The 24,520-nt window shown below is 36.0% G+C and overlaps 1 protein-coding gene across 4 annotated transcripts in view; it reads right to left on the reverse strand.

The window, feature by feature from the left end:
- The window catches only part of REV3L (REV3 like, DNA directed polymerase zeta catalytic subunit), a 183,020-nt gene that overhangs the window by 41,494 nt on the left and 117,006 nt on the right, over positions 1–24,520 (reverse strand). For all 4 annotated transcript variants that reach the window (XM_032858330.1, XM_032858329.1, XM_032858328.1 and 1 more), the window contains exons 17-21: positions 21,503–21,695; positions 20,083–20,194; positions 14,735–14,850; positions 11,425–11,543; positions 3,850–3,968 (exon numbers count right to left, since the gene is read on the reverse strand). In XM_032858330.1, the coding sequence (XP_032714221.1) occupies positions 3,850–3,968; positions 11,425–11,543; positions 14,735–14,850; positions 20,083–20,194; positions 21,503–21,695 (659 nt within the window). The remainder of the gene's footprint in view (positions 1–3,849; positions 3,969–11,424; positions 11,544–14,734; positions 14,851–20,082; positions 20,195–21,502; positions 21,696–24,520) is intronic.

Consider the following 24,520-nt stretch of genomic DNA (forward strand, 5'->3'; position numbering starts at 1 on the left):
TCGTGCACGCACACACTCTCTCTCTAATAAATAAATCTTTTTTTTTTAAAGATTTTATTTATTTATTTATTTGACAGAGAGAGAGAGAGAGAGAGAGAGAGAGATCACAAGCAGGCAGAGAGGCAGCCAGAGGCAGAGAGAGAAGCAGGCTCCCCACTGAGCAAGGAGCCTGATGCGGGGCCTGATCCCAGGACCCTGAGATCACGACCTGAGCTGAAGGCAGCGGCTCAACCCACTGAGCCACCCAAGCGCCCTGCTAATAAATAAATCTTTAAAAAATAAATAAAAGCTTCATTTTATTTATTGATAAGTTCTAAACTTCTATTTCTGTAAGCCTTTGATCAAAAGCTTAGTGCTTTCTGTGACTTCACACTTCACCTCCTTTAGATTCTTCAGAAGAGATCAGAGATGACATGCTCAGAAAGCAGTTTGCCCAAATATTTCAAGTTGTTTTTGAGGCTATATTTCCATCCTCACCATCATGTGGCCTTACAATTCAATAAGCAGAACTTCATTCATTTCAAACATTGGACATATTAATTTCAGGACTTTTTAAAAAATATAGCTATTTTCTAAGCTTATTACTCCTGTTTTACCTTCAACTTAAAGAAAAGTGGAGGTGGGAACTTTCACTTCTGACAATGATGGAATAAATGGCACTGGACTAGCTTTCCTGCTTTGATAAACTGGGCAAAGAACGACAGACAATGTAAGACTGTGTTAGTGAACCCCAGCCCATGTGGAGATAATTCTAATTATGCTAGAATTTAAGTAGTCTGTCTTGCTAAGCTGAGGAGGCAAAGATCAGAGTTCAGGCAGTTCATAGCTAGAAACTGAGGGACCGAGTGTCTGTGCAAGCAGCAGAGGTTAGCAGTCAGAAATACAGGTGGGGGTTTCCTGTGAGTAACTGGCCCAGGGCTGTGCTGAAAATGAGGAAGATGAAACCAAGTGACGCTTACTAAGGAGCAGCCGCTGTGAGCTTGGGTTTGGAACAAAACCATTCAGGCAGTGCTGGGGTTAGAGGCCCAGCAACACTAGAGAGGAAAGACCTGATTATCCCTTTCTTAATAAGTTGGGCATCCACCTGGGAGTCCAGAAAAACCATGCCTTAGGAGGCCTTTGCCCTAGAGAAAGGCCTACTCCAGACAAACCTAAAACCAAGCGCTAGCAATATGCAAATGAAACGGTTTGGAGACTGAATCCTGCCAAGTTTGAGGGGCGTAGAAAACACTTTGGCTTACCAGAGAATCACCTTAACAAAGCATAAAAACCAGGTTTACATAAGTTCAAGGTGATTGGCCAATAACTGAATTAGCAACTTGAACAAAAATAAACACACTTCACAGGAAGATAACAAAAATCCAGAATGTGTACAAGAGAATATCAACAACAGCCATTATATAATCATGCAAAGAAATAAACAAAAAATATAACCCATAAGATTGATGAACCATAAGCCTGTACCTCTGAAACCAGCAATAAATTATGTTAATTATTGAATTTAAATTTAAAAAATGTTTTTAAAAAATATGACCCAGTTAAGGAAAAAAGCAGTTAAACAGAAACGAATACCGAGATAGCCAGATGTTGGATTTAGTAACTACTACAGATATGTTCAGGAATCTAAGGAAAAAATATTTAAAAGATTAAAAGAAATATAGTCTTAATGCGCAAATAGGGCAATAAAATATGGAAACTATAAAAAGAAAGAACCAAATGAGAATTTGGGAACTAAAAATACAAAAACTGAAATATAAAACGTATTGGCTGGCCTTAACAGCAGATCAGTGATGACAGAAGGAAGTTAGTGAAGCTAAAGATAGGTAGTTAGAGAAAACACTGAAGAAAAATGCACAGAGCCTCAAAGATCTGTGGGACACTGTCAAATAGTTTAATACACATGTAATTTGGAGTCTTAGAAAGAAAAGAGTAAGTGGGGGCTGAAAAAAATATTTAAATAGCCAAAAATTTCCTAAATTTGATGAAAAACATCAATTTAAAGATCCATGAAGCATAGCAAACACCAAGAAAGTTATGTAAATTCTTAAAAATCCACATTTATGAATATCATAGTGAAATTACTGAAAAGTAAAGGCAAAGAGAAAAACCTTGAAAGCAACAGGAAAAAAAAATCACAGAATTCTGTTTCAGATAAAGAAAGCTGCAGAAGGACATCACTCCAGTCTAACAATTATAAAGAGCTCAATAATCTACAAAATCATGTTTTCTTGAGGCCATCAGAAAGTTGAGATTACAAGAGAATCAGGTGAACTAAAATTTACAGGGTGACAAATACATCTAAAGACAGATAGGACACATAACTTACTTCATCTTTGGCAGAACACTGGCAGCACAGGCAGCACCATAAAAGCACTTAAGAGTGAAACCGTTAAAATGCTAATAAATTCTTAAAGGTCAGGGATGGGCCAACATGACAGTTTATAATCGCTGGGAACCCTAGATACCAGAGGAGTGTTTTTCCATGGGCCCCCCTCCAAGACTGGAGGCTGGGCAGGACACAAAGGAATGAAATCCTGCATCTTCCTCTGACTTTTCTCTCCTGTGAAGCAAAGCCTTGAGCTGCTGTGGGCCTGGCAGGAAACTCTAATCCTCAGGATTTAAGCAGAGATCCACTATCTCTGGGGAAAGAAAAGATGCAAAATATGTCTGCTGCTGGGAAAGGGGTAGTTGCAAAAACTGCACCTGAACGAAGGGCAGGCAAGATCCCCTGTTCCAACTGTGGGCCTTGTACTAAGTAACAAGCAACAGCTGTCTACCACTGGGAAAGAGGCAGGGAACCTTTCCATCATAGATTCCAAGCAAGGAAACTGCACTGATGAGGAAGGAATTGTACAAAGCAGAGGTCCACTGCTCTGTGGGAAGTCCAGGACTGTTGAGAAAGCCTCATCCCCAAGCCCCAGGAGAACAGGAACCTCTAAAGACTGACTCCGGATCAGGAGAGCTGAGTAATGCACCTGCCTCCACTATAAATCTTACACACAGGAACAGTAGCAGTCAGCTATTCATGAAGTCTGACTTTGAAAAAAATGTACTGCATACACTGGAAAAATGAGGAGAATGACTATTGATTTCTCATTAGAAATGGAGGCCAAAAGAAAAGGGAGTGAAATCTTTAAAATGGTGGAAGAAAAAAAAATCTCAACCCCAGAATTAGACACTGAAAATACCCTTCAAATATAAGGATGTGATAAAGACATTTTCAGATAAATAAAGGCTGAGAGAATTTATTGCCAGCCAACTAGCAGTAGAACTGCCAAAGTAAACAATTAAGCAGTTTCTTAAAATATTAAACATACTAACCATGTGACCCTGCAATTCCACTTCTAGAGAAATGAAAATGTGTATTCACATACAGACTTGCATGCAGTTTTATTCATAACAGCCTCAAACGAGAAACAACCCAATTGTCCATCAACAGGTGATCGGATAAATATATTGTGGTATATTCATACAACTGGCTATCACTTAGTAATAAAAATGAACAAGTTACTGGCTTATGCAACAACATGGCTGAATCTTAAAAATTATTATGCCTTCTTGAAGGAACCCAGAGAAAAATAGGTAGATTGTAAATAATTCTATTTATATGAAGTTCTAGAACTGGCAAAACTGATCTGTAGTAATAGAAATTCAATTAGTACTTACCTGGATGCTTCAGGGACAGTAGGTTGACTATCTAGCCTGGGGTGGTGGTTACAGGGTGTATACATTTTGTAAAGTCATGGCACAATACAATTTAAATGTGTGCATTTTATTGTATGTAAGTTATACTCTAATAATACTCATTTTAACAGGGATATTATCTTCTTCAGAGTTATAAAACATTACCTGTACAGATCTGTCTTGTTATCGAACCAATCGGATAACACTCGAAAGGTAAAGAGGGGAAAACGCTGATGAAGAACATGAAAGCTCACATTTTCAAAGGTGTAGTTAGTTAGAGCCACCTAAAAAAAAAACAACAAACCAACAAAACCAAGACTTCATTATAATAATGTTTGTATTTATGTGCAAATTTTGTTCTAAAAGATCTGTAATATTACTTCAAACTTTTCACAGTAGATATGAAAGCTACCTGTAAAAATGATTTGTTACAAGTGAATCATAAATAATTTAAAACTATGTATATATAGTGTTCTAGGTGGAAATACTCAAAATAAGCTAATATTTAATTGGAAACAATCAGACCAGATGAGTTCAACTTGGTCATGACATACTTAGGAGATCTCCGTTTTTATCACTTCTTTTTATACTCTATGCCAATACAAATACTGACAGAAGCATTTTAAAAAAACTTTAAAAAAGTTTATTTATTTTTTTAAGTAATTTTTACATCCAATGTGTGGGGCTTGAACTCGACCCTGGGATCAAGAGTCGCATACTCTTCGGACTAAGCCAGCTAGGCACCCGTGACAGAAGCATTTTTACAATATGACAGTCTTTTCAGTATAATGTCTTGAAGACATTGCCTTTAATATCTGTAGGGAAGGAAATGTCCAGACTTTTCAAATTTTTTATTACATCTTTCCTTTGTTGTTTACATAGGGAACAATGTTTATAGTTGTGTGTACAGTGGGGGTCTACAACAAGAAGCATATATTTTCAAACATTTTAACAATTTGACGACTTTTGCTAATAATTTTCAGGCTTCCACAGCTGTATTCTCACTGTGAAAGGGACTGTGAATCCCTTGCTTGCTCACGCATAAGTGTATTAAATACCATATACAGGTTTAGTATTTTTCGCCTGTTAGTGACTGTTTCACTTGTAATGTTTTGGTTGAGATGTTAAATGGTGGATGAGTACTGTGGACATTAATGTGGGAAGTAATTTTAATCATGTGTAATTGGTCACAAGGCCTAAACTGCAGTAACTACTGCTGCTTTACTTAGCAGTATCTTGTTGCTTTGTATGCATTAACTGGGTGTGAAGATTGTGGGTCTATCCAACAGGGAGCTGCAGTATTTAAATTGACCAATCTAATGTTACAACTACTTTGATGTGGCCAAATGTAGACTAAAAGCCTTAATTAGAGTGGTGCAATTTTGTAGAACTTAGCATTAGTAGTTCAAAAAATCTTGATTGCCATGCCAAAAACCTCCCCAAATCAAAAAACCAAAATGAAAACAAAACAAAAAAAAGCAAGTTAATTTTCTGTTCTTTCCATACTTACTTTTTGGTCCATGAAGACATGCTAATTAACAAAATTCCACAGATTCAAGAATGAGTTATCTAGTTAAGGTCAGGCATTCATCCTGCTTCCAAGAATCACATTGGTGTTAAGACCCAATACGTGGACATTACAGTTACTTAATTTCATTCCCAAATCAAAATATTAAAAGGAAATGGCAGAAATGTTTCCTCATCCTCAGAATATGTAGGAAAAAGGGGCACCTGGCTGGCACAGTCTGTTAAGTGTCACTCTTGGTTTCAGCTCAGGTTGTGATCTCATGGGTTGTGAGCCTAAGCTCTGCCACAGGCTCCATGCTCAGCAGGGTGTCTGTCTGCTTAAAGATTCTATCCTACTGCCCCTCCACACTTGCACATGCTCTCCCAAATAAATAAATCTTTTAAAAAATATGTAGGAAAAAGTATGTTAATGGGAAAAGAATACTAAAAAGGGTCCAGGGGCACCTGGGTGGCTCAGTGGGTTAAGCCTCTCTGCCTCTGGCTCAGGTCATGATCTCAAGGTCCTGGGATCGAGCCCCACATCGGGCTCTCTGCTCAGCGGGGAGCCTGCTTCCTGCTCTCTGCCTGCCTCTCTGCCTATTTGTGATCTCTCTGTCAAATAAATAAAAATCTTTAAAAGAAAAAAAGGGGGTCCAAATCATAAAACATACCTTATCTAAATACTATCTCAGAAATACCTATGGGATACAAACAATCTAGACAATGGCAAGCATTTTCAATGGAAAATGGAATGAGGAATCTGCAGTCCTCATTTGTAGGACAACTTGGGAGGAAGAACTCAAAAGCACTTCACATTTGTATATTATAATTTTAAAATATTTCCTTTTCCACTTCTATAATCCAGCAGGTATAAAACAGGGACTGAATTTTAAAGGCTAATCTGTGTATGATCCAAACTGGTCTTACTCTATCTACAATTTCTATCAACCTCCAGATGACCGCACTGCAATTAGTATACTTGCAAGCACACACACATGTACACAGAGTTTTAAACTTTGGGACAAGCCTATTCTAGAATCACCAGTACAAAGCAGGTATTAACCCATTATCTTGGAAGTAAGTCACCATTTTTCCAATAATCATTACTGGCCTGGAGTACTTCTCTCAAAAATGACTCATTTTATCATTAAATCCCTGTATTTGAGTGACTCTTCTACTTGCTAATGAATATTTTCATCTGATTGTTGTTTTTGTTGTTGTTTTAATTCTCATTTAGTGTTACAGAAAATGAAGCCAAACATCTGATCTCTGGTAGTTACAAGATTACCTAACACAGAGTATATCACTTTAGACCAAATCTAAACTTTTGTTGGATATGTCTTCATTAACATAAGCAATCAAAAAAACCTCTACAGAAAAGGTCACCTTCTTGTCCTATAGCTCTCTCATTAGGAAAAATTTTGAAGCTTGCCACATAAATTGACCTATAAGGATTAACTAGCAGATTTTGTAACTCAAATTAAACTTAAAATCTTAAGAAATTGGTTCCCAATATCTGAGACAGATGGCATATCTATGTTCTGGGTTGATTTTATTTTAAACAGAACAATATCACAAATTGAATTAAAACTAAACAAATACTATAATCTTACAATATCTATTTGAGTCACTCTACTCTGAGTCTTCTTGGTGTCACGGGAGCATTAATACACTTAGCTACAATCCTAGCTTTAAGTAAAACTAAAGGAGCAAAACATGAACTCTAAAATTAAGAAGATCTATCTTCAGAATGTTCCAATCTTTAGAGAGTTATTTACTCTAGAAGTTGAAGTATGGATCCAGAAATAAGTAGTAGGAGTTACTTGTTTTCAGGGGAAATCTAAGTAAGTTAAACATTATATAAATGTACTATGTAGATCAAAGTCAGAATTGATATAAAGAAAGTGTTACAATGCTTATACATTTATTTATTGATGAAGGAATGGTCTGATAGAGGTATAGTTACACTTCCATTCACAGCTGTAGTCAATGTGCAAAACACAATAGTTAATCACTTCAGAAATAAACTAACTCAGAACTAGGAGAGGCAGTCAGAATTAGCGCAGGGGAACAGAGAAAATAAAGATAAAAGAAAAATGGAAAGAGATCTTAAGTACCTGTGTCCTATATCCTCCATCACTTTATTCCCTCAGTTGTTCCTCATTACCTGAGTCTTCAGTTAAAAAATTTTTTTGATTGACACATACCTCATATAAAGAAATGGACAAAAATTTTTAGGTGAAGAATTCATGAATTTTTATGTATATATACAACCATGTAACCACCACCCATATGAAGATACAAAAAATTTCTAGGATAGGGAGCCTGGGTGGTTCAGTTAGTTAAACAACTGCCTTCAGCTCAGGTCATGATTCCAGGGTCCTGGGATAAAGCCCCGAACTGGGGTCCCTACTCAGTGAGGACCTACTTCTCCCTCTCCCTGCCACTCCCCTTGGTTGTGCTCTCTGTCAAATAAATAAATAAAATCTTAAAAAAAAAAAAAAATTTCTAGGACACTGGAAGACTGTCTTCAGAGAGCTTAGAATATATATTTATTTTATACATATTTAGATTTAAAATGAAATATACACTAAGCTCTCTGAAGACAGATAGCATGTCTACAGTGAGTATGAGTCTTAACCCCTTACTAGCTAATGAGGCTTTCAACAAGTCACTAATCTCTGTGAGCTTCAGTTTTCTTTATTTGGAATAGTACCTCACTATTTCTGTTGTCTTATTTATGTTGCAAGTTTGTATCAAAATTTAAAAGTGACCAAGTCTGTAAAAGTGCCTTATAAATGATAAACAACATATGAATGGGAGCGAGTACGTTATTCTACTTCCATATAATCTTCATTGTCCATCACATTGTCTTATTTAAAAGCATCTGATGTGCTTATTGACAAACTAAAACTGTAATAGGGAACATTAGAAACAGATTCTGATGTTGCCAGACTGAGATAATGGGAGGCTTACATGCTTGTGTAGAAAACATCTGACTTTTCTAGTGGCTCTGCTGGGAGTATTCTCTTCTGGTTCTTTGTCTTAGACTGCTTCTTAGGATCTGATTCTCTATACCTCAAAATGTTTTCATTCACAAAAATGTCTTTTGGCTCAATCCTGATCACTCTCTCCATTCCCTTCCTGGCGAGTTCATCAACTCTCATGTGACTTCTATCTCTAATCTAGGCCTTTACCTCATATTTGGGACTTTCCTTTTTTTTTTTTTTTAAGATTTTATTTATTTGAGAGAAAGTGAGAGCAAGCACAAGCAGGGGGAGGGGCAGAGGGAGAAGCCAACTTCCTGCTAAGCAGGTAGATGGACTCTGGGCTTGATCCTGCAGGACCTGAGCAGATGGCAGCAGCCACCAGGCATTCCCCTGTTAACATTCCTATTTACATTTCCCATTTACATATTTGGGACTTTGCTATCTTCACCTGGTTATCTGACTGATACCTCATGCCCTTTATTTTCCCAACTAACTAGGATCTTAAATCATCTAGGCCAGAACCCTGATAATTATTCTTGACACCTTCTCCTCTTCATCCTTTTGTACATCTAATTCCTTAGATGTACATCTTGGATTTATCCTCTAAATTGTTTTTTGAATCCTTATACGACTGCCAACTTTCACTTGAGTTACCTCAATAATCTCATGGGTTTCCTTATCTTTAAATTTGTCCTCTTCCATGCTGCCACCAGAGCTAGGTCTAAGGCAAATTCACATGTCACTGCCTCCGTCCACCTCAGCCACCCACTTCGATGATCTTACTCCAAGTTCTACCACCACCAATAATTAACCTCCTCAATAATCTCAGGCATCCTATTCTCTGACCACCATCTCCCATCCTTGTAGTTTATTCCCTCTAGTACCCCAACCTCCCTCTGCTCCTTATCTAGCTCAAATTGCACAACTGCAATCACAACCTTGCACATACCATTTCTTTCTTTGCCCCTCTCCTGCTCTGTGATTAACAAGCTAATTAATTAATTATTTTTTCACAAAGCTATAACCCTTTGCGAGTTGTAGTTGAATCTAACCATCTGTAACTTACACTTACATTTGTGAATTTGAACAGAGCTGGCAGGTTATCACTTTAATTTTCTGATGCAAATCTCAACTGGGCCGTCCATGCTACCTAGCTTTTATACTATATTTTCTTAATTAACCACTCCTGAATTCTCCTAGGTAACAAATTCTCCTAGGTAACAAAAAGTCCCTCTACTACGCTTATTCTCAGTTGAGAACTCGGACTGTTTTTTTTACTGAGAAAACTGAAGCAGTCAGAAGAGAACTTTGACAAACTCTCATCGACATATCCACCTACCTACCAACATCTGCAACCATATAATCTTGCCTCTCTACCTGTGGAAACAGAGGAACTGGCTATACATTCCCCCCCCAAAGATTTTTATTTATTATGAGAGAGACAGAGAGGGAGCAAGGGAGAGCACAAGCAGTGGTAAGGGCAGAGAGAGGGAGGAGCAGACTCCCCGCTGAGCAGGGAGCCCAATGTGGGGGCTCAATCCCAGCATCTGGGATCACGACCTGAGCCAAAGGCAGACGCTTAACTAACTGAGTCACCCAGACTCCCCCCAGCTATACCCTTAACTGATCTAACCCCAGGCTCAAATTTGTGGAGCAGAGATGGCAAAAAATAAGTATTTGGTACCTGGCAAATTCTTGAAAGGCCTGGATTAAGGTGATATGCAGACCTCTAAATACTATCTTCTGGGCAAAGAGTCATTTATTCTTTCATTTAAGCAGTCAACAAGTATGTCATGAGTACTATTTACGAGGCACTGTGTTTGTTACTGAGGATTCAAAGTCCAGAGGGAACAGCAGTAATTTTAAGTTAAGCAGGACAGTGAAGGGGTATAGAGAGGAAATAAAAATAAGGACATCTGAATTTTTTTTTTTTTTTTTGGACAGACAGATCACAAGTAGGCAGAGAGAGAGAGAGAGGAGGAAGCAGGCTCTCCGCTGAACAGAAAGCCTGATGCGGGGGCGCCTGGGTGGCTCAGTGGGTTAAAGCCTCTGCCTTCGGCTCAGGTCATGATCCCAGGGTCCTCGGATCGAGCCCCGCATCAGGCTCTCTGCTCAGAGGGGAGCCTGCGTCCTGCTCTCTCTCTCTGCCTATCTCTCCGCCTACTGTGATCTCTGTCTGTCAAATAAATAAATAAAATCTTTAAAAAAAAAAAAAAAAAAAAGCCTGATGCGGGGCTTGATCCCAGGACCCTGGGATCATGACCTGAGCTGAAGGCAGAGGCTTTAACCCACTGAGCCACCCAGGCGCCCCAGGACATCTGAATTTTATATAAAGAAACCTAATTCCTTATGTGAAAGAATTACTGTGTGCTGGTGTCCAAAAGAACTGCAGAGGGCATGCTTGGAAAGTCAAATGTTTTATATAAATCTAGAAGAGCACGAAAGATCATAGTGAATAATGAGTGTATAATAGAAAGTACATAGTGAGAAAGTAGTTTCAAATAGGGAAGCAACTGAAGAATACAGATTTCTTTTAAATATATCTTATCTGATATTATCCAAGGTCCAAAATCTGAGAATAGACCAATTTACAGGTGATATCTTTTTACATTTTAATAAAAGAAATCAGGCAACTTCAAGGATGCAAATATGGTCTAAGATCTTATGATCTCACATTTTTGTTTAAAGAATTATTTCTCTGAGTGATTGCAAATAAGATCATTTGTTGAAATTTATACTACCAAAAATCCTTATCTGGACCCCCAAAGCCTTGATTGGAAGCTGCTATTAACTATTTCCAAGTACTGTCTTTCCAATTTACCTTCTTAGTCTGACCCAATTTTTAAATAACCTTAATTCCTTCCTCTGTGTAGACTAAATTTTTCTTACTTAATAAATCAGAAAGACCAAGCTGATTTCATCTAGCATTAAGTGTAAAAATGAAATTATACAACATTCGACAAATACAACATAAAACTTTAAGACAGTTGTAGACTTTTCTAGCTACCACTATATAGACAAAAATGAAAAAATTAAAACACATCAATAACATTAAATAGTCCTGTAGCTTTGCATTTTAGAATGTAGTATTTGGTTTTGTAACTCTACTTAAGTATAACAAAAATAATACACAAAGAAGCATTCAAATTACATAAGTAGGTTATACTAATACTCTATAATAACTAAGATAGTTATACCATCCTAATCTCTTATTTACAGTAAGATTTTAGATGAAGTACGTTACCTCATTTCTCATGATTCTCCAAAGATTTAATGTAATTCGGCCAACAATATTTATTTCACTCATTGTATCTGATCCATAGTCATCTCTTTCAGGTGCAAATCTGTTCTCAATTTTGTCATCTACAGAAATGAATATAGATTGCATCAGGACTCACAGAAACCAAATTTCCAAGCAAATTATGCCAAATAAAATGAGAATAAAAATTAAAGAGAAAGATTAAAGATGAAATGTAATGATCTATTTTGTATCAGCCTTAAAGAATAATTAATCATTACTTTGATTAAAACAATTTTCTTTCCTCTAAGTTATGAAAGAATTTTGGAATGTCTCTGAAAATTTTATTTCTTAAATAATAAAAATGTGTATAGACACATATTTTAAAAAAATAAACCCTTTCACTTTAAATTTGGGAATTTCTGGTGCTATTCTTATGACACCTAACACTATAGCATTTCTTTGGTGTTAGGATGAATATGTTTATTCTTACACTGGTCATTTCCTGGAAAACATGATAGCATTTTTTTTTTAAAGATTTTATTTATTTGACAGACAGAGATCACAAGTAGGCAGAGGGGGAGAGAGGAAGAAGCAGGCTCCCTGCTAAGCAGAGAGCCCGATACAGGGCTCGATCCCAGGACCCCGGAGATTATGACCTGAGCTGAAGGCAGAGGCTTTAACCCATTGAGCCACCCAGGCACCCAAACATGGTAGCATTTTTAACCTGAACAACTCTCTGAAAATTTGACATCAATTAATGATGTTCTTATTCAGAATGAAAATTCTAACTTTGTATGGACAACTAGATGAAAAATAGAGTTTTGAGTCTAGTTTCTTGGGTGATGATTTTAACTAGAATAGAAATTAAAATATGTTTATTTTATATAACACTGGGTATATACAAATGTTATTAATTAGAGGATCTGGAATAATATATATATTTACCATATACAGAATGTCTATTATGTCCTAAGAACTTTATTATTCTATTTTAATCTAGCCACTTTATAATGCTAGCATAATTTTCTTTTTGCATCGTAGTAAATTCTACTCAGAAATGTTATTATCTTGGCTCAGGTCACACAGTAACAGAACCAGTACAGTAAACCAGGGTTACCTGATTCCAGAGACCATGTACATACACTCAACCCTCTTTATATTTTTTTTTTTTTAAGATTATTTATTTAGGGGCACCTGGGTGGCTCAGTGGGTTAAGCCGCTGCCTTCGGCTCAGGTCATGATCTCGGGGTCCTGGGATCGAGTCCCGCATCGGGCTCTCTGCTCGGCAGGGAGTCTGCTTCCCTCTCTCTCTCTCTCTCTCTCTGCCTGCCTCTCCGTCTACTTGTGATCTCTCTCTGTCAAATAAATAAATAAAATCTTAAAAAAAAAAAAAAGATTATTTATTTAACAGAGAGAGAGAGAGAGAGAGCAAGAGAGGGCACAAACGTGTGGAGCAGCAGGCAGAGGGAGAAGGAGAAGCAGGCTCCCCACTGGTCAGAGAGCTGGATATGGGGTCCAGGACTCTGGGATCATTACCTGAGCCGAAGACAGATGTTTGACTGAGCCACCCAGGTGCCCCCCCTTTTCTTTATTTCAAAAGATGATGTTTAAAAGTTTATTCCATTTAACATTTACATAATGTTTACTATGTTCTTAGGCACTGTTCTTAGCACTTCACAACTGCTCTATGAGAGAAGTTCTACTATCACCTGCATTTTGCAGATGAACAAAGTGAAGTATAAATAGGTTAAGTAACATGTTTGACATCACAAAGCTAGGGAGCAGGAGAGCCAGGATTTGAACCCTTGCTCTCTTTGTGCACAATCTATACTCTTTAGAATAACCATTCCCTCTCTATTGTACCATGTTGCCTCATAAAAATGGTTTCAGCAGTGTTCTAAAAAGGCCAGGGCTGGCTCAGCTGGTATAGCATGTAACTCTTGATCTCAGGGTTGTTGTGTTCAAACCTCATGTTGGTGTGGAACCTACTTAAGGATAAATAAATAAATAAATGGTCAAGAGCTTTCATTCACTCCTCTTTAAAAAAAAAACAAAAAAACAACAAAAAAACCCACAACTTATTTTAGAAGAGCACACATGAGAGTGGAGACACAGGCAGAGAGGGAGGGAGAGAGAAAATCCTCAAGCAGACTCCCTGTTGAGCAAGGAGGCTGACACGGGGCTTGATTTTAGGACCCTGAGTTCATAACATGAGCTGAAATCAAGAGTCCACCACTCAGCCAACTGAGCCATCCAGGTGCCCCTCATTCACTTTTCTGATCTGAAGTCATATACCTTACCTGGTATAGCTAATTAAAATAATTAATGAATAGACCTGAATACTCATGTTGCTGCTCCTGAATATTCAGAAACCTATCCCAAACGAAATGTTGAAAAAAACTGAGTTATAGCACTCAAGGGACACAGAAGCTACAAAAAATTTGTGCAATGAAAAACTAAAATTATCTTTGCCTTTTTATTCCAAGCTTTTTGCAAAGATCAAAATATTTACTGTTCTTAAATCTTCTAGTTTCAGCCTTTCCCTTTAAAGTTACTACACTTAAGACATTGTACTGAAGTCATAACCTCTCCTAGGAGTTCTCTTGATTAGTTCTCACCAATAAACCCAAAGCATATACTCTTTTGTTCTAGTCAGACTTATGACTTTAAAACCAAGTTATTAAAAATGTTGTAGTTACTAAGAAAAACAAAATTCTGAGAAGTGCTTTATCAAGTTGTTATTATTGCTCCCCTCCTTCAAACAGAATCAGATGATGGGAAACAGCCTTCAAAATCCATGCACGTTTTCAGCCTGATGCCTTACTAAAAATCAATAGCTGGTGTCCCTATGTCATCTTCTCCTTCCTTATAACCAAAAGGATAAAACTTAGACCCAGACAAAATAAAATTATGGTACATCAACCAAAAAAATGTGTTTCATAATGATTATGAGGAAGACTATCTCATAATATAGAAAAAATACTTATGAGATGCAAAATGAAGGAAGCATAACAAAAATGGGATATATGTATGATTAAAGTTATATAAAAAGAGACCTAGATATACACATGCAAAATGACTGAAAGGGAAAAAAAAAAAAAACTTTAATAGCCTATATAGCAGTGAGATGGGAGTTTTTTTTTTTTTTTACTTTTCTTGATTTTTGGATTTGTCCATAATGGAGTTATGCTATATCTAGAACTTACACAATTTAGTATTAAAAATTAGAATAGTACTGTTTAAACATCGTGTCTTTATTTACTTTGTAATTTGCTCTGTTGTTGAACCATAAAATATTCACAGTGCTTCATACCTGGCACCCGAGAGATCATCTGACATAAGTCAACACTTAAGGCAGCAGCCCTTTGTAAGAGGTAACCCCAGGAATGCATCTGAATCTCATATCCTAGCAGAATATCAGGATCGTACCTAAAAGGAATGAAAAAATTATTCAAGGACCACAGATTTGAACCTTTACTCAAAAGAATGGGTTCTTCCCCTTATGTCTTCTCGGATGGAGACATGGTACCTAAATAATTTCTATACAGTAAGGAACAGGGCGATTAGGGTTCCTGATTTGAAGCTACTTTTGTAAAGTAACCATAGTTTTTACTATTTATTTGATATTACTTAGGAAAGAAGTGGATAGAAACTAGGGTGCGAGGAAAAAAAAACGGGCGGGAGAGAGGCATTAACACTGAAGTTTTAAGAGTGAGCGTATGATTGAGACTATCATGGGGGCAGGGTGAGATATGAAGGCATGCGTGGATACCATTCTGAAAAAGATCACCCCCCAGATCATTTTGTTGCCACTTCTAACCTATACTGTCTTAAAGGGGTTTAATGTTGAGAAAGAAAATGAAAATGTCTTCCTTTTCTCACTTAATTTTAGCAATGATTTGGTCCTCACGTGAAGTAAGGCCTCAGTAATGACAAGTTTGTCCTCTAAACTTAAGAGAAGGTGACTCAGTTTAATGGAACACTGAAATATTAACAGGGGTGAGATTAATGTGGGGAAGCTAAGCATTAGAAACTAAGAGAAAAACGTGCTCACTACAGCCGCACAGTTGCAATGGTTAAGACTGAACCGACAATGTGCATCCAACCCAGAAACAGCCTCTTTGTGGCTCCTCTTAGTACTTTCATGGTGACCACCATAGAACGCTTGGTGATAGCAGAAGGGAAAATAAACTTGAAGATTTACCTCAGTGAGAAAGTTATGTAAGGAAGAGAGCAAATTATCATAGACACAATTTGAGAACAAAAACTTAGAAACTACAATAATGCTCCAAATTACAAATTGGGTTGAAATTTCTGAGAAAGCCACTTAATTTAAGGACCACCTACTGATTAATTTAATAGAACAGCCAAATGGATCTTTTCACCAACCTATAAAAAGGTGTTTTCTTGGGAGAAAGTGCCACATGGCTGGTAATTTTAGAAGAGCAGGGGTTAGGCATAAGCGTGGGGAAGGAAAAGAAATCAAGGGATTATGCAACAATGAGGCAAATACTTAAGTCTCAGAGACCAGAGGCTAAAAGGGTAGACTAATACCTAAACAAAAAGTCCAGAAAGATCCTAGAACACGCAAGAAAAGAGAGGTCTCCCAACACTCTTCCTGCTCATTTGTCTTCTAACATAACATCTAATATGTTAACATATCTTTGTTGATAGCAATTTCATCAATTCTTCCATTAAGGTAAGACTCTTTCAGGGTAGTTATCTGAATGACAAAGTGCATCACCCCGAAAACTATGTATTGTCTAAATTTGAGAAACTGGGGTAGAAATATTATATCAAGTGGCTCTAGGGATTATCAGGGATGGGAGATTCAAAGGATTCCCATGCACTTAAGAAAGAACCGATGCAGCCAACTGCTTTAGTACCAAGAATAACTCAGAATAGGAATTACAATGTGCCACAGTTGGCCTTGATTTTCATTTCTAAGCATAGGTACGTGAAGAGGATGCTAGATAGGTTAAAGAGCCCTTCTTTGATAAATCCTATATAGTTCTGACTTCTTTACTGAATTTCTCTGATTCATAAAACATCTTATCACTGCCAGAATTATTATTCCAGTAAGCTACTCTGCTGTGTTGTGGCACCTGACTAATAGAGTTGGTTAAATACATTTACTTTTTGATGTTTTAAAAAAATATTTTTATTTATTTTTATTTTTTAAAAGATTTTATTTGTCAGAGAGAGAGAGCACACACAAGCAGGGAGAGCGGCAGACAGAGGGAGAAGCAGGCTCCAGAATGGAACCTGATGTGGGACTCAATCCCAGGACCCTGGGTCATGACCTGAGCTGAAGGCAGACACTTAACCAACTGAGCCACCCAGGCATCCCGAAAATATATTTCTTTTTAAAAAGTTGTCTTTTATTAATCACTACTGCTAGAGATGACTGCTGGGAAAAAAAAAGTTATTCTGTGCTGCTTTTAATTGATTAAATAGATTTTATTCCTTTAGAAGAATTGGGTATTGTTTTAATATTTTTCAGATCATTTTTTTTTTTTGACCTACAAGCCATTTTGTCTTAACAGACTCTTAAAGTTATGAAACCATGTCTCAAGTTCAAAATCTCAAGGATTTCATTTCTTCTGTGAAAACATTTGGTCACAATAACAAAATCTTTGTAACTTGTTCTTCAACTTTGGTGAATTTTATCTACTTTATTTGGTTTCTGAAAGTTATGGAAAGAACAAGGTTGGGTAGATGGGTCTGGTGATGAAGGAAAAATCAACTGGAGAAAACGCAAGCAGCAGCAGAAATATGAAAACAATTTATTTGCTTAGGCAGAAAAAAAAAAGCTGCTTCACAACTAAAACTTTAAATAACTCATTAATATCTGGACACAAGAGAGATGGGGGGTTCTAACTAGGGCAGTGGCAATTGGTGGGGATGGGGGAAAGGAATGATCTTGAAACATAATCCTGAGGTTATATGGATAAAATGTAATATATGGATGGAGGGAAGAGAAAAAGGAAGAAATCAAAGCTTATATTTAAGTTAGGGAGGCTGGGAAAAATGTAAAATTATTAATAGTTCAAGGAAATATAGAAAGAGAAATGACAAAACAATGCATTTGGTTTAACTTTTTAAATACCACTTCCTACTACTTTTTATGTTTTCCATCTGAGGAGGTAAATATTAAGAATGAATAAATAAAGACAATAAAACTCTGAAAGTATGCACCTATATTTTATTCAATTTTTATTTGGCACCTAGCACTATACCTTACACTCACAGCAAACATTTATGTATTGACCAGGCTAAAAGTTTTACGTACATTACCTCATTTAACTTTCTTCTTCTTTTTTATGGGGGGGAGGGTGGTGTGGGGAGGAGATGGAGTGAGAGGGAGCTAGAGATCTTAAGCAGGCTCCAGGCCCAGTACAGAGTCCAACGCAGGGTCAATCTCACAACCCTGAGATTATGATTTGAGCTGAAATCAAGACTCGGCTACTTAACCGAATGAGCCACCGAGGTGTCCCTCATTTAACTCATACTTATTACCTATTTTATAAATGAGGAAGCTAAAGCTTAGAGAGATAAGTACTTGCTCAAGACAAAAATACAGATGCAACATGGATGGAGCTAGGGTATAATGCTAAGTGAAATAAGTCAGTCAGAGAAAGACAAATACCATATGACTTCACTCATATGTTGACTTCAAGAAACAAAACAAATAAGCAAAAGGTCATGTGGGGGGAGGGGAGAGAGACAGACAAACCACGAATCAGCCTCTTAGCTATAGAGAACAAACTGATGGTTACCAGAAGGGAAGTGGGTGAGGGGGATGGGTGAAACAGATGATGTGGATTAAGGGATGCACTTGCTTTGATGAGTACCAGGTGTTGTACCGAAGTGTTGAATCACTGTGTGGTACACCTGAAACTAATATAACACTGTATGTTAATTAACTGTAATAAAAATTAAAACCCATCTTTCAAGTAACATCTTCCATTAAGATACACATATTTAAAATATAGATGTAGAAGCATATAATAAAAGCCATTTTCTTAAAAAAAAAATTACAGAGCTAGCTGATTCCAAAGTTTACCCTTTTAACAAAGCCTGTGTTGATTAGGTACTCAACAAATGGGCTGAAAGAATGAAATAATATTTTCAGGGGTTGTTTAGAATAACATATAAAGGACACTACAGAACTGAAATGTTGATATTTAAGCACTCTTCTTCTCTTTATAATAATCATATGATCTTTTAGAGTACGAACCAGAAATTGGTTTTGTTTACTGCATTCTTCCTAGTGACTAATATAATTCATGTTATGGACATGAAGTCACTACACTTGTAAATGACGGACAAAATTCTCAATGCTGGCAGATAAGCCTGATAGGAATATATGAGGAAAACACAAGCTTACAAAGCCCAGGGATATTACTGGACGTGTGCTGGCACACAAAGCAGTATTGACTGAAACTTTGCATTTACTTGTTGCTAAGTTGCTTGCAGAAATAAAAGTGTGAGCACTGAAGCATCTGACATACGGATGACAACCTCTGTGAGAAGATAAAAAGTAGGCATGACAAGACTCAAATGGATGGGAATCCATCCAGTCTTCAGTGGTATAAATAGTAAAAATACTTACCTCTTTTTACCTCCCTAGAGTGACGGGTACCAGTATATTATTTTTGATGCCCTGACAGTTAATTTTATTTTGCTGAAAACATTTTCTGGTCTTCTAAATTTAAAAATGGTTTATGTTAACCCATCTGGGTGGGATTCAATCAGATATTCAGTCTGTAGAATATTATGTTTATCTTTCTTGCAAAATATTGTCTCAGTTTTAACAGAAAAAGTTCAACTATAGAAAGCAAACTACAGAAAGCAAAACAGAAAGGGTCGAGTGTAATGACATGCTCACGGACAGATTTTATCCATACATTAAGATCCAAGGAGTATTTTCTAGCCTACTTTAGGTATTTAAAAACCTAAGCCTAGTATGGGGCAGAAACATTAAGTTCCTAGAAAAGTGAAGCATTTAATAAGAGGGCCCATAGCTATCAAAAGTTATAGTCTTAAAGTAATTAAATCTTTTGCATTTTCTTATTTTTAAATTAAAATACTTTTGTTTTAAAAAAATCCTTTTCATAAATTTTGACAAGATTCTACTATCAACCAACTATCAGGCCAACTACCAAATGATCAAAAGAGATTTTTAAGGAAGCACGTATTACAAATGAGTATGTATCGCATAGTCCTATATTTATGAACAGATTGCAAGCCAAAGCTTTTCGGAAACTTGGTTTAGAAATCAGAAAACATTTAAGAAAAACAAAAAAAAGGTGCTGAAAGGATGGTTGGCTCCCGAGGTAGAAGCTTATTTAGTGAATAATACAATTTAAATTTAGTACCCATTATTTCACCACCATAGAAAAATTATGCTAAAATCCAACTGGGAAAGCTAGAGGCTAAGCCAGTATCTCTTTCACAGACCTTTTAAACTTTTTGCCATCCCTAACCTGCTGGAAATGGTGATGGTGGTGGGAGGTGAGGGCAAAATTTTTCCAAAGATAACTTTTAAGGGCCCCAGGAAGGGATTTACTTCCTTTTTCCTATTTTCGCCCATGTTATTCAATAGCAAGAAAGGACTCTGAACAAAAACCAGAAAAATCAGAAAATACAAAACAATACCTCTTTATTATATCTGCAATTTCTTGAAAAAGTGCCTTCTCATCAGGTGCATAGGTAACTTCCAGTCCTGTAATTCCAGATCTAATCAGTAATGGGGTCTGGTACCTGATATCTAAGAAACAAGCAAAATGTTTATTACACGTAACTGTATAAGTAACATAATGTCTTATTTTTGAGTGAAATTATGCTACTGAAATACTTCAAGTTAAGAGTGTTCCCCAAAGTAAATACTTCATTAACTCAATTTCTTGAAAACTTTCTTAAAGATTTTCTAGTTTAATATGCAACTGAAAAGTCAAATTTTATTTTTTCAGTTATTTTCTTGAAAAGTCTGTATTTACCAAATGCCTCAAGTAATAACATCTCCCCCCAAAAGAAATTTTATTACTTTGCTTCTGTCTTTACTCTTCCCATGGAAAGAGCTTTGCTTAGTAGAGAGTATTTCAATAAATGGTATGCTGAGTTTTAAGGAACTATGTGTTATAAAAGAGTATGTACCATATCATCCTGTATTTATGAAGACATTGCATGCCAAAGCTTTCTGGAACCATTGGTTTAGAACTCAGAAAACATTTCATTTAAAAAAAAAGTTTATAACTATTTCTCAATGAAAAAAAAAAAAAAAAAAAAGCCCTGATTTTCAGTGCTTGCTTATTTCCATAATGTAAGACTCCCCACCATGGCTGATATCAAACTACCAATACGACATCAACCAGTTCAAAAATTCATAAACATTTAACAACTGGCTTGTGAATTGGTAAAAGTCAGCTCAAGCACACCACTGATTAGACTGCAAATTCCTATATGGTTTTGTTCTGTGCTAAGACTTCCTCCTCAATGGACTGAATTCACATATTACTATTCAAAACTGCAGAACACGAACACTTGATAGTGTATAAAATGCCTTTATGTGGTATACTCTATGAAGAATGTCTAAATCAAAAATGTGTGTATTTAGGAAGAGATATAAACAAAATTGGAATGTATCTTTAAAGTCTTATAATCCATTAACTTACCCTAGTAACTTCTTAAAAGAAAAAAACAAAACAAAACAAAAAAACTATTAGCAGCAAAATACTAGCAATGCATATGTAAGTTTGTCCACCCAACCTAAAGATAATCATTTTAATTCAGTATTAGCAATTATTATTTTATAAAATAGTATTCAGAACAAATTAGATATGTTAATTGAAAATTTTATTAATAGCTTTCTATTAAATGCTTCTGACTCTGGACAATAAATCAAGTAAGACTAATGAATCCAGGACAAAGCTATACAGAATACTTCCTACTCCTACTTTAGTACACATTTTAAAAAGGAGTTCCTGGTACTTGGTTTAGATCTCTAGCACAGAAATTGTCCCATTAAAAGGTTCATCCTAGGGTGGGTAGGTATAAAATTAATAAAAATAAACAATACCTTGGCTGGAGACTGTCTTGTCTTTATCAATCACTATAACACCTGTGAGTTCTGTTTTGTCTGTATCTGGTAGTGGAGTGTCAGATGAGATGCAGTAAAACAGAGCACAGATTGGATCAAATTCCGGATCTGGTTCTAAGTCTCGTCTAGTTCGAGCATGTAACTCCACACTGATTAGGGTAAGATTCTGTATCTACAAAAGGAAATAAAAATGATGATTTTAGACAACTTTTTGAGACATGTTGAAAGAAATGTTTCACTAAGACTCCAAAGAAATATGTGTAAAATTATGGGAAAAAATGGCCATAAAGGACACAAACACAATCTAATACTCCACAGATTAGGACTAAAGATTTTTACTTCCAAGATTAGATTGAATCAATTCATGTTTTTATTTTAGAAAAACTGGTTGTGATATAATTTCTCAGTGACAACATATACTTAAAAAGATTTCTCTAAAATACATGCAGTACCTCTCAAGTTTCTCAAATATTGAGAAAGAGAATGACTAGCCCAAGTGCTTGTATTTTGAGTCAAAATCTGTTACTTTGCACTTTCTACCCAGTTAACTATGGTTTCACCTCTAGTTTAGACTAAAAAGAAAGGTGTATTTTATTTTGAAATTCCTATTAATTCTCTACTACCACAATTTACTTCTGTATGTACTAGGTAAGTTTTTAATTATAGTTTTTCCTGAAAAAAATATTGTAAGAATTATATGCCATCAACTACACAATAGATTTTTGCCCATGTATATTTTCTCTTTAACATATATGCAAAAAAGTAGTATTTTGTTTTTTGCACTTATATTCCTATGCTTATAAAAACTCTGAACTGTAATCCTTAGTTCTCTTCTTAAAAACCAAGACAAAATAAGTAGAAACTTTAGGTAAAAAAATAAAACATAGGTTGGATTCATGATTACAGCCATGGAATTATAGCCATCACTGTACCAATAATGTACATATATGTGGCAATGGAAAAGAGGAGACTACTCCTCCAGTATTGGTAATTATTAAAATCATACAAATTTAATGGAAGGACTGTGTTCAGTATTTATTTCGCATGAAGAAATGTAAATACAAGGCTCTCCCTAGTGATGGACGCAGAATTTGATAGACCTCTTTGGAGGACAATTTAGAAATATCTATCAAAATTAAAAATGGAGGGGCGCCTGGGTGGCTCAGGGGGTTAAAGCCTCTGCCTTCGGCTCAAGTCATGATCCCAGGGTCCTGGGATCGAGCCCCGCATCGGGCTCTCTGCTCGGCGGGGAGCCTGCTTCCCTTCCTCTCTCTCTGCTTGCCTCTCTGCCTGCTTGTGATCTCTGTCTGTCAAATAAATAAATAAAATCTTAAAAAAAAAATTAAAAATGGACATCTCCTTTGATCTAGCAATTCTATTCCTGAAATACATCCTGCAGATATACTCACATGTAGTCAATATTTATGTATGAGGATGTTCATTAAAAATTATATTTCCAGTCTTTTATAGTTCATAAAAGACTAAAAACATAAATGTTTATCAGTTGGCGACTGGTTACATAAATTATGTGACATCCCATAAAGGCTACATATAATAAATATTCTGTAACTTTTACAGTTTTCAAAAGAACGAAACAGATCTAAATGTCCTAATATGGAAAGATCACCATAATACACTGAAAAGTGGAACCAGTGAGTGTAGCGTGTGTTTATGTATGTAAAAATGTTAAAGCACATGTACAGAAAATTTCTGCAAAGAGACATAAAAATAAAGAACTGCTTATACTGTCTTTGGGGAAGGACACTGTTTAGAGTCTGATGTGGGAGGTAAGCTTAATTTTCACTGTAAATCTGTTTGCCCTGCGTGCATTAGTAAGTTTGTAATTAAATACTTCTTAATATGTAAAGAACATTAATTATACATATATAAAGCACAAGAATAAAACAAATATCCACAAATCTACTATTTTCTTTGAATATATACTGCTGTTTCTAAATATTAAAAACATCAAACTAAGTAAAATGGGGAGCAAAGGGAAAGAACTTCTACTTTTAAATGTATGCTCTTCAGGCTTGATTTTTTTTAGACAATAATCACATATTAATTTGGTAAGTTAAAAAATCTAAACTGGGAAACCTCTCCCTAAACTAAAACCAAACGAAACCGAAACAAAACAACAACAACAAAAACAGTTTATTTAGAAAAGGATGAAAAAGCAGACTATGAAGAAGACTGAAGACAATTTCACATCAAAAGATTTGTGGAGGTCTTCTTATTTAGTAGGCCAAACTGCACATTCAAATTTTGCCATTCTATTCCTTGATATACAATGCACTACTGATCTTAGGGGCATTTTTTTAAGCAAACATGAAATCAAGAGATGGAGAGATTTACTGAGTGTGACTAAGAAAGAGGTGGGTGACAAAGGAGGATGAGGATTATAACCCCTCTCTTCTGTACGGAGAATGGATATGCAGAAGAGAGGGAAATTAGTGCAGCATAACAGAACACAAAGGAAAAAAAGCTATGGACACAATTCCCTAGAAAAAGGAATGGCATAGATACTGTAGATTTTTTTTTTTGCTCATTCCCAATGTGACCACCAGGTGGCAGTTTGGAGTACATGTTGAGATGAAAGCCCGCTTAGGGAAGAAGCTGTGAGCAACCTACCATAACTTCTAAGTGATTTTAACTTCAAGAGGGTTCATGATTCTGCAATGGCGTTATGGAGAAATAATGTAAGAGCACAAGGAGAATAATCCTTCAAATAATTAAAGGATAATCATATGTAATGAGTCTTTTCTAAGGTCTATAAAATTTGCTTTAATAAATATTTTTATCACATATTTTTTTCCCTAATTTTGGGTCTGTACTTCATAAGATATCTATTCCTGAGTTTATTACTTAATTTATCTAGGCTTCGAGGGATATGGTACAAGGCCAAGTAGGTATAAAGCAGGAACTAAATGCTGTTGAAAAAAGCAATGTTCAAGTAATTAGGGAATTAGACTATGTTCCAATTTCTAAAAAAATACA

The sequence above is a fragment of the Lontra canadensis genome, unplaced genomic scaffold (genome assembly GCF_010015895.1).
Source record: "Lontra canadensis isolate GAN:19392208 unplaced genomic scaffold, GSC_riverotter_1.0 scaffold14, whole genome shotgun sequence".
Classification (NCBI taxonomy): domain Eukaryota; kingdom Metazoa; phylum Chordata; class Mammalia; order Carnivora; family Mustelidae; genus Lontra; species Lontra canadensis.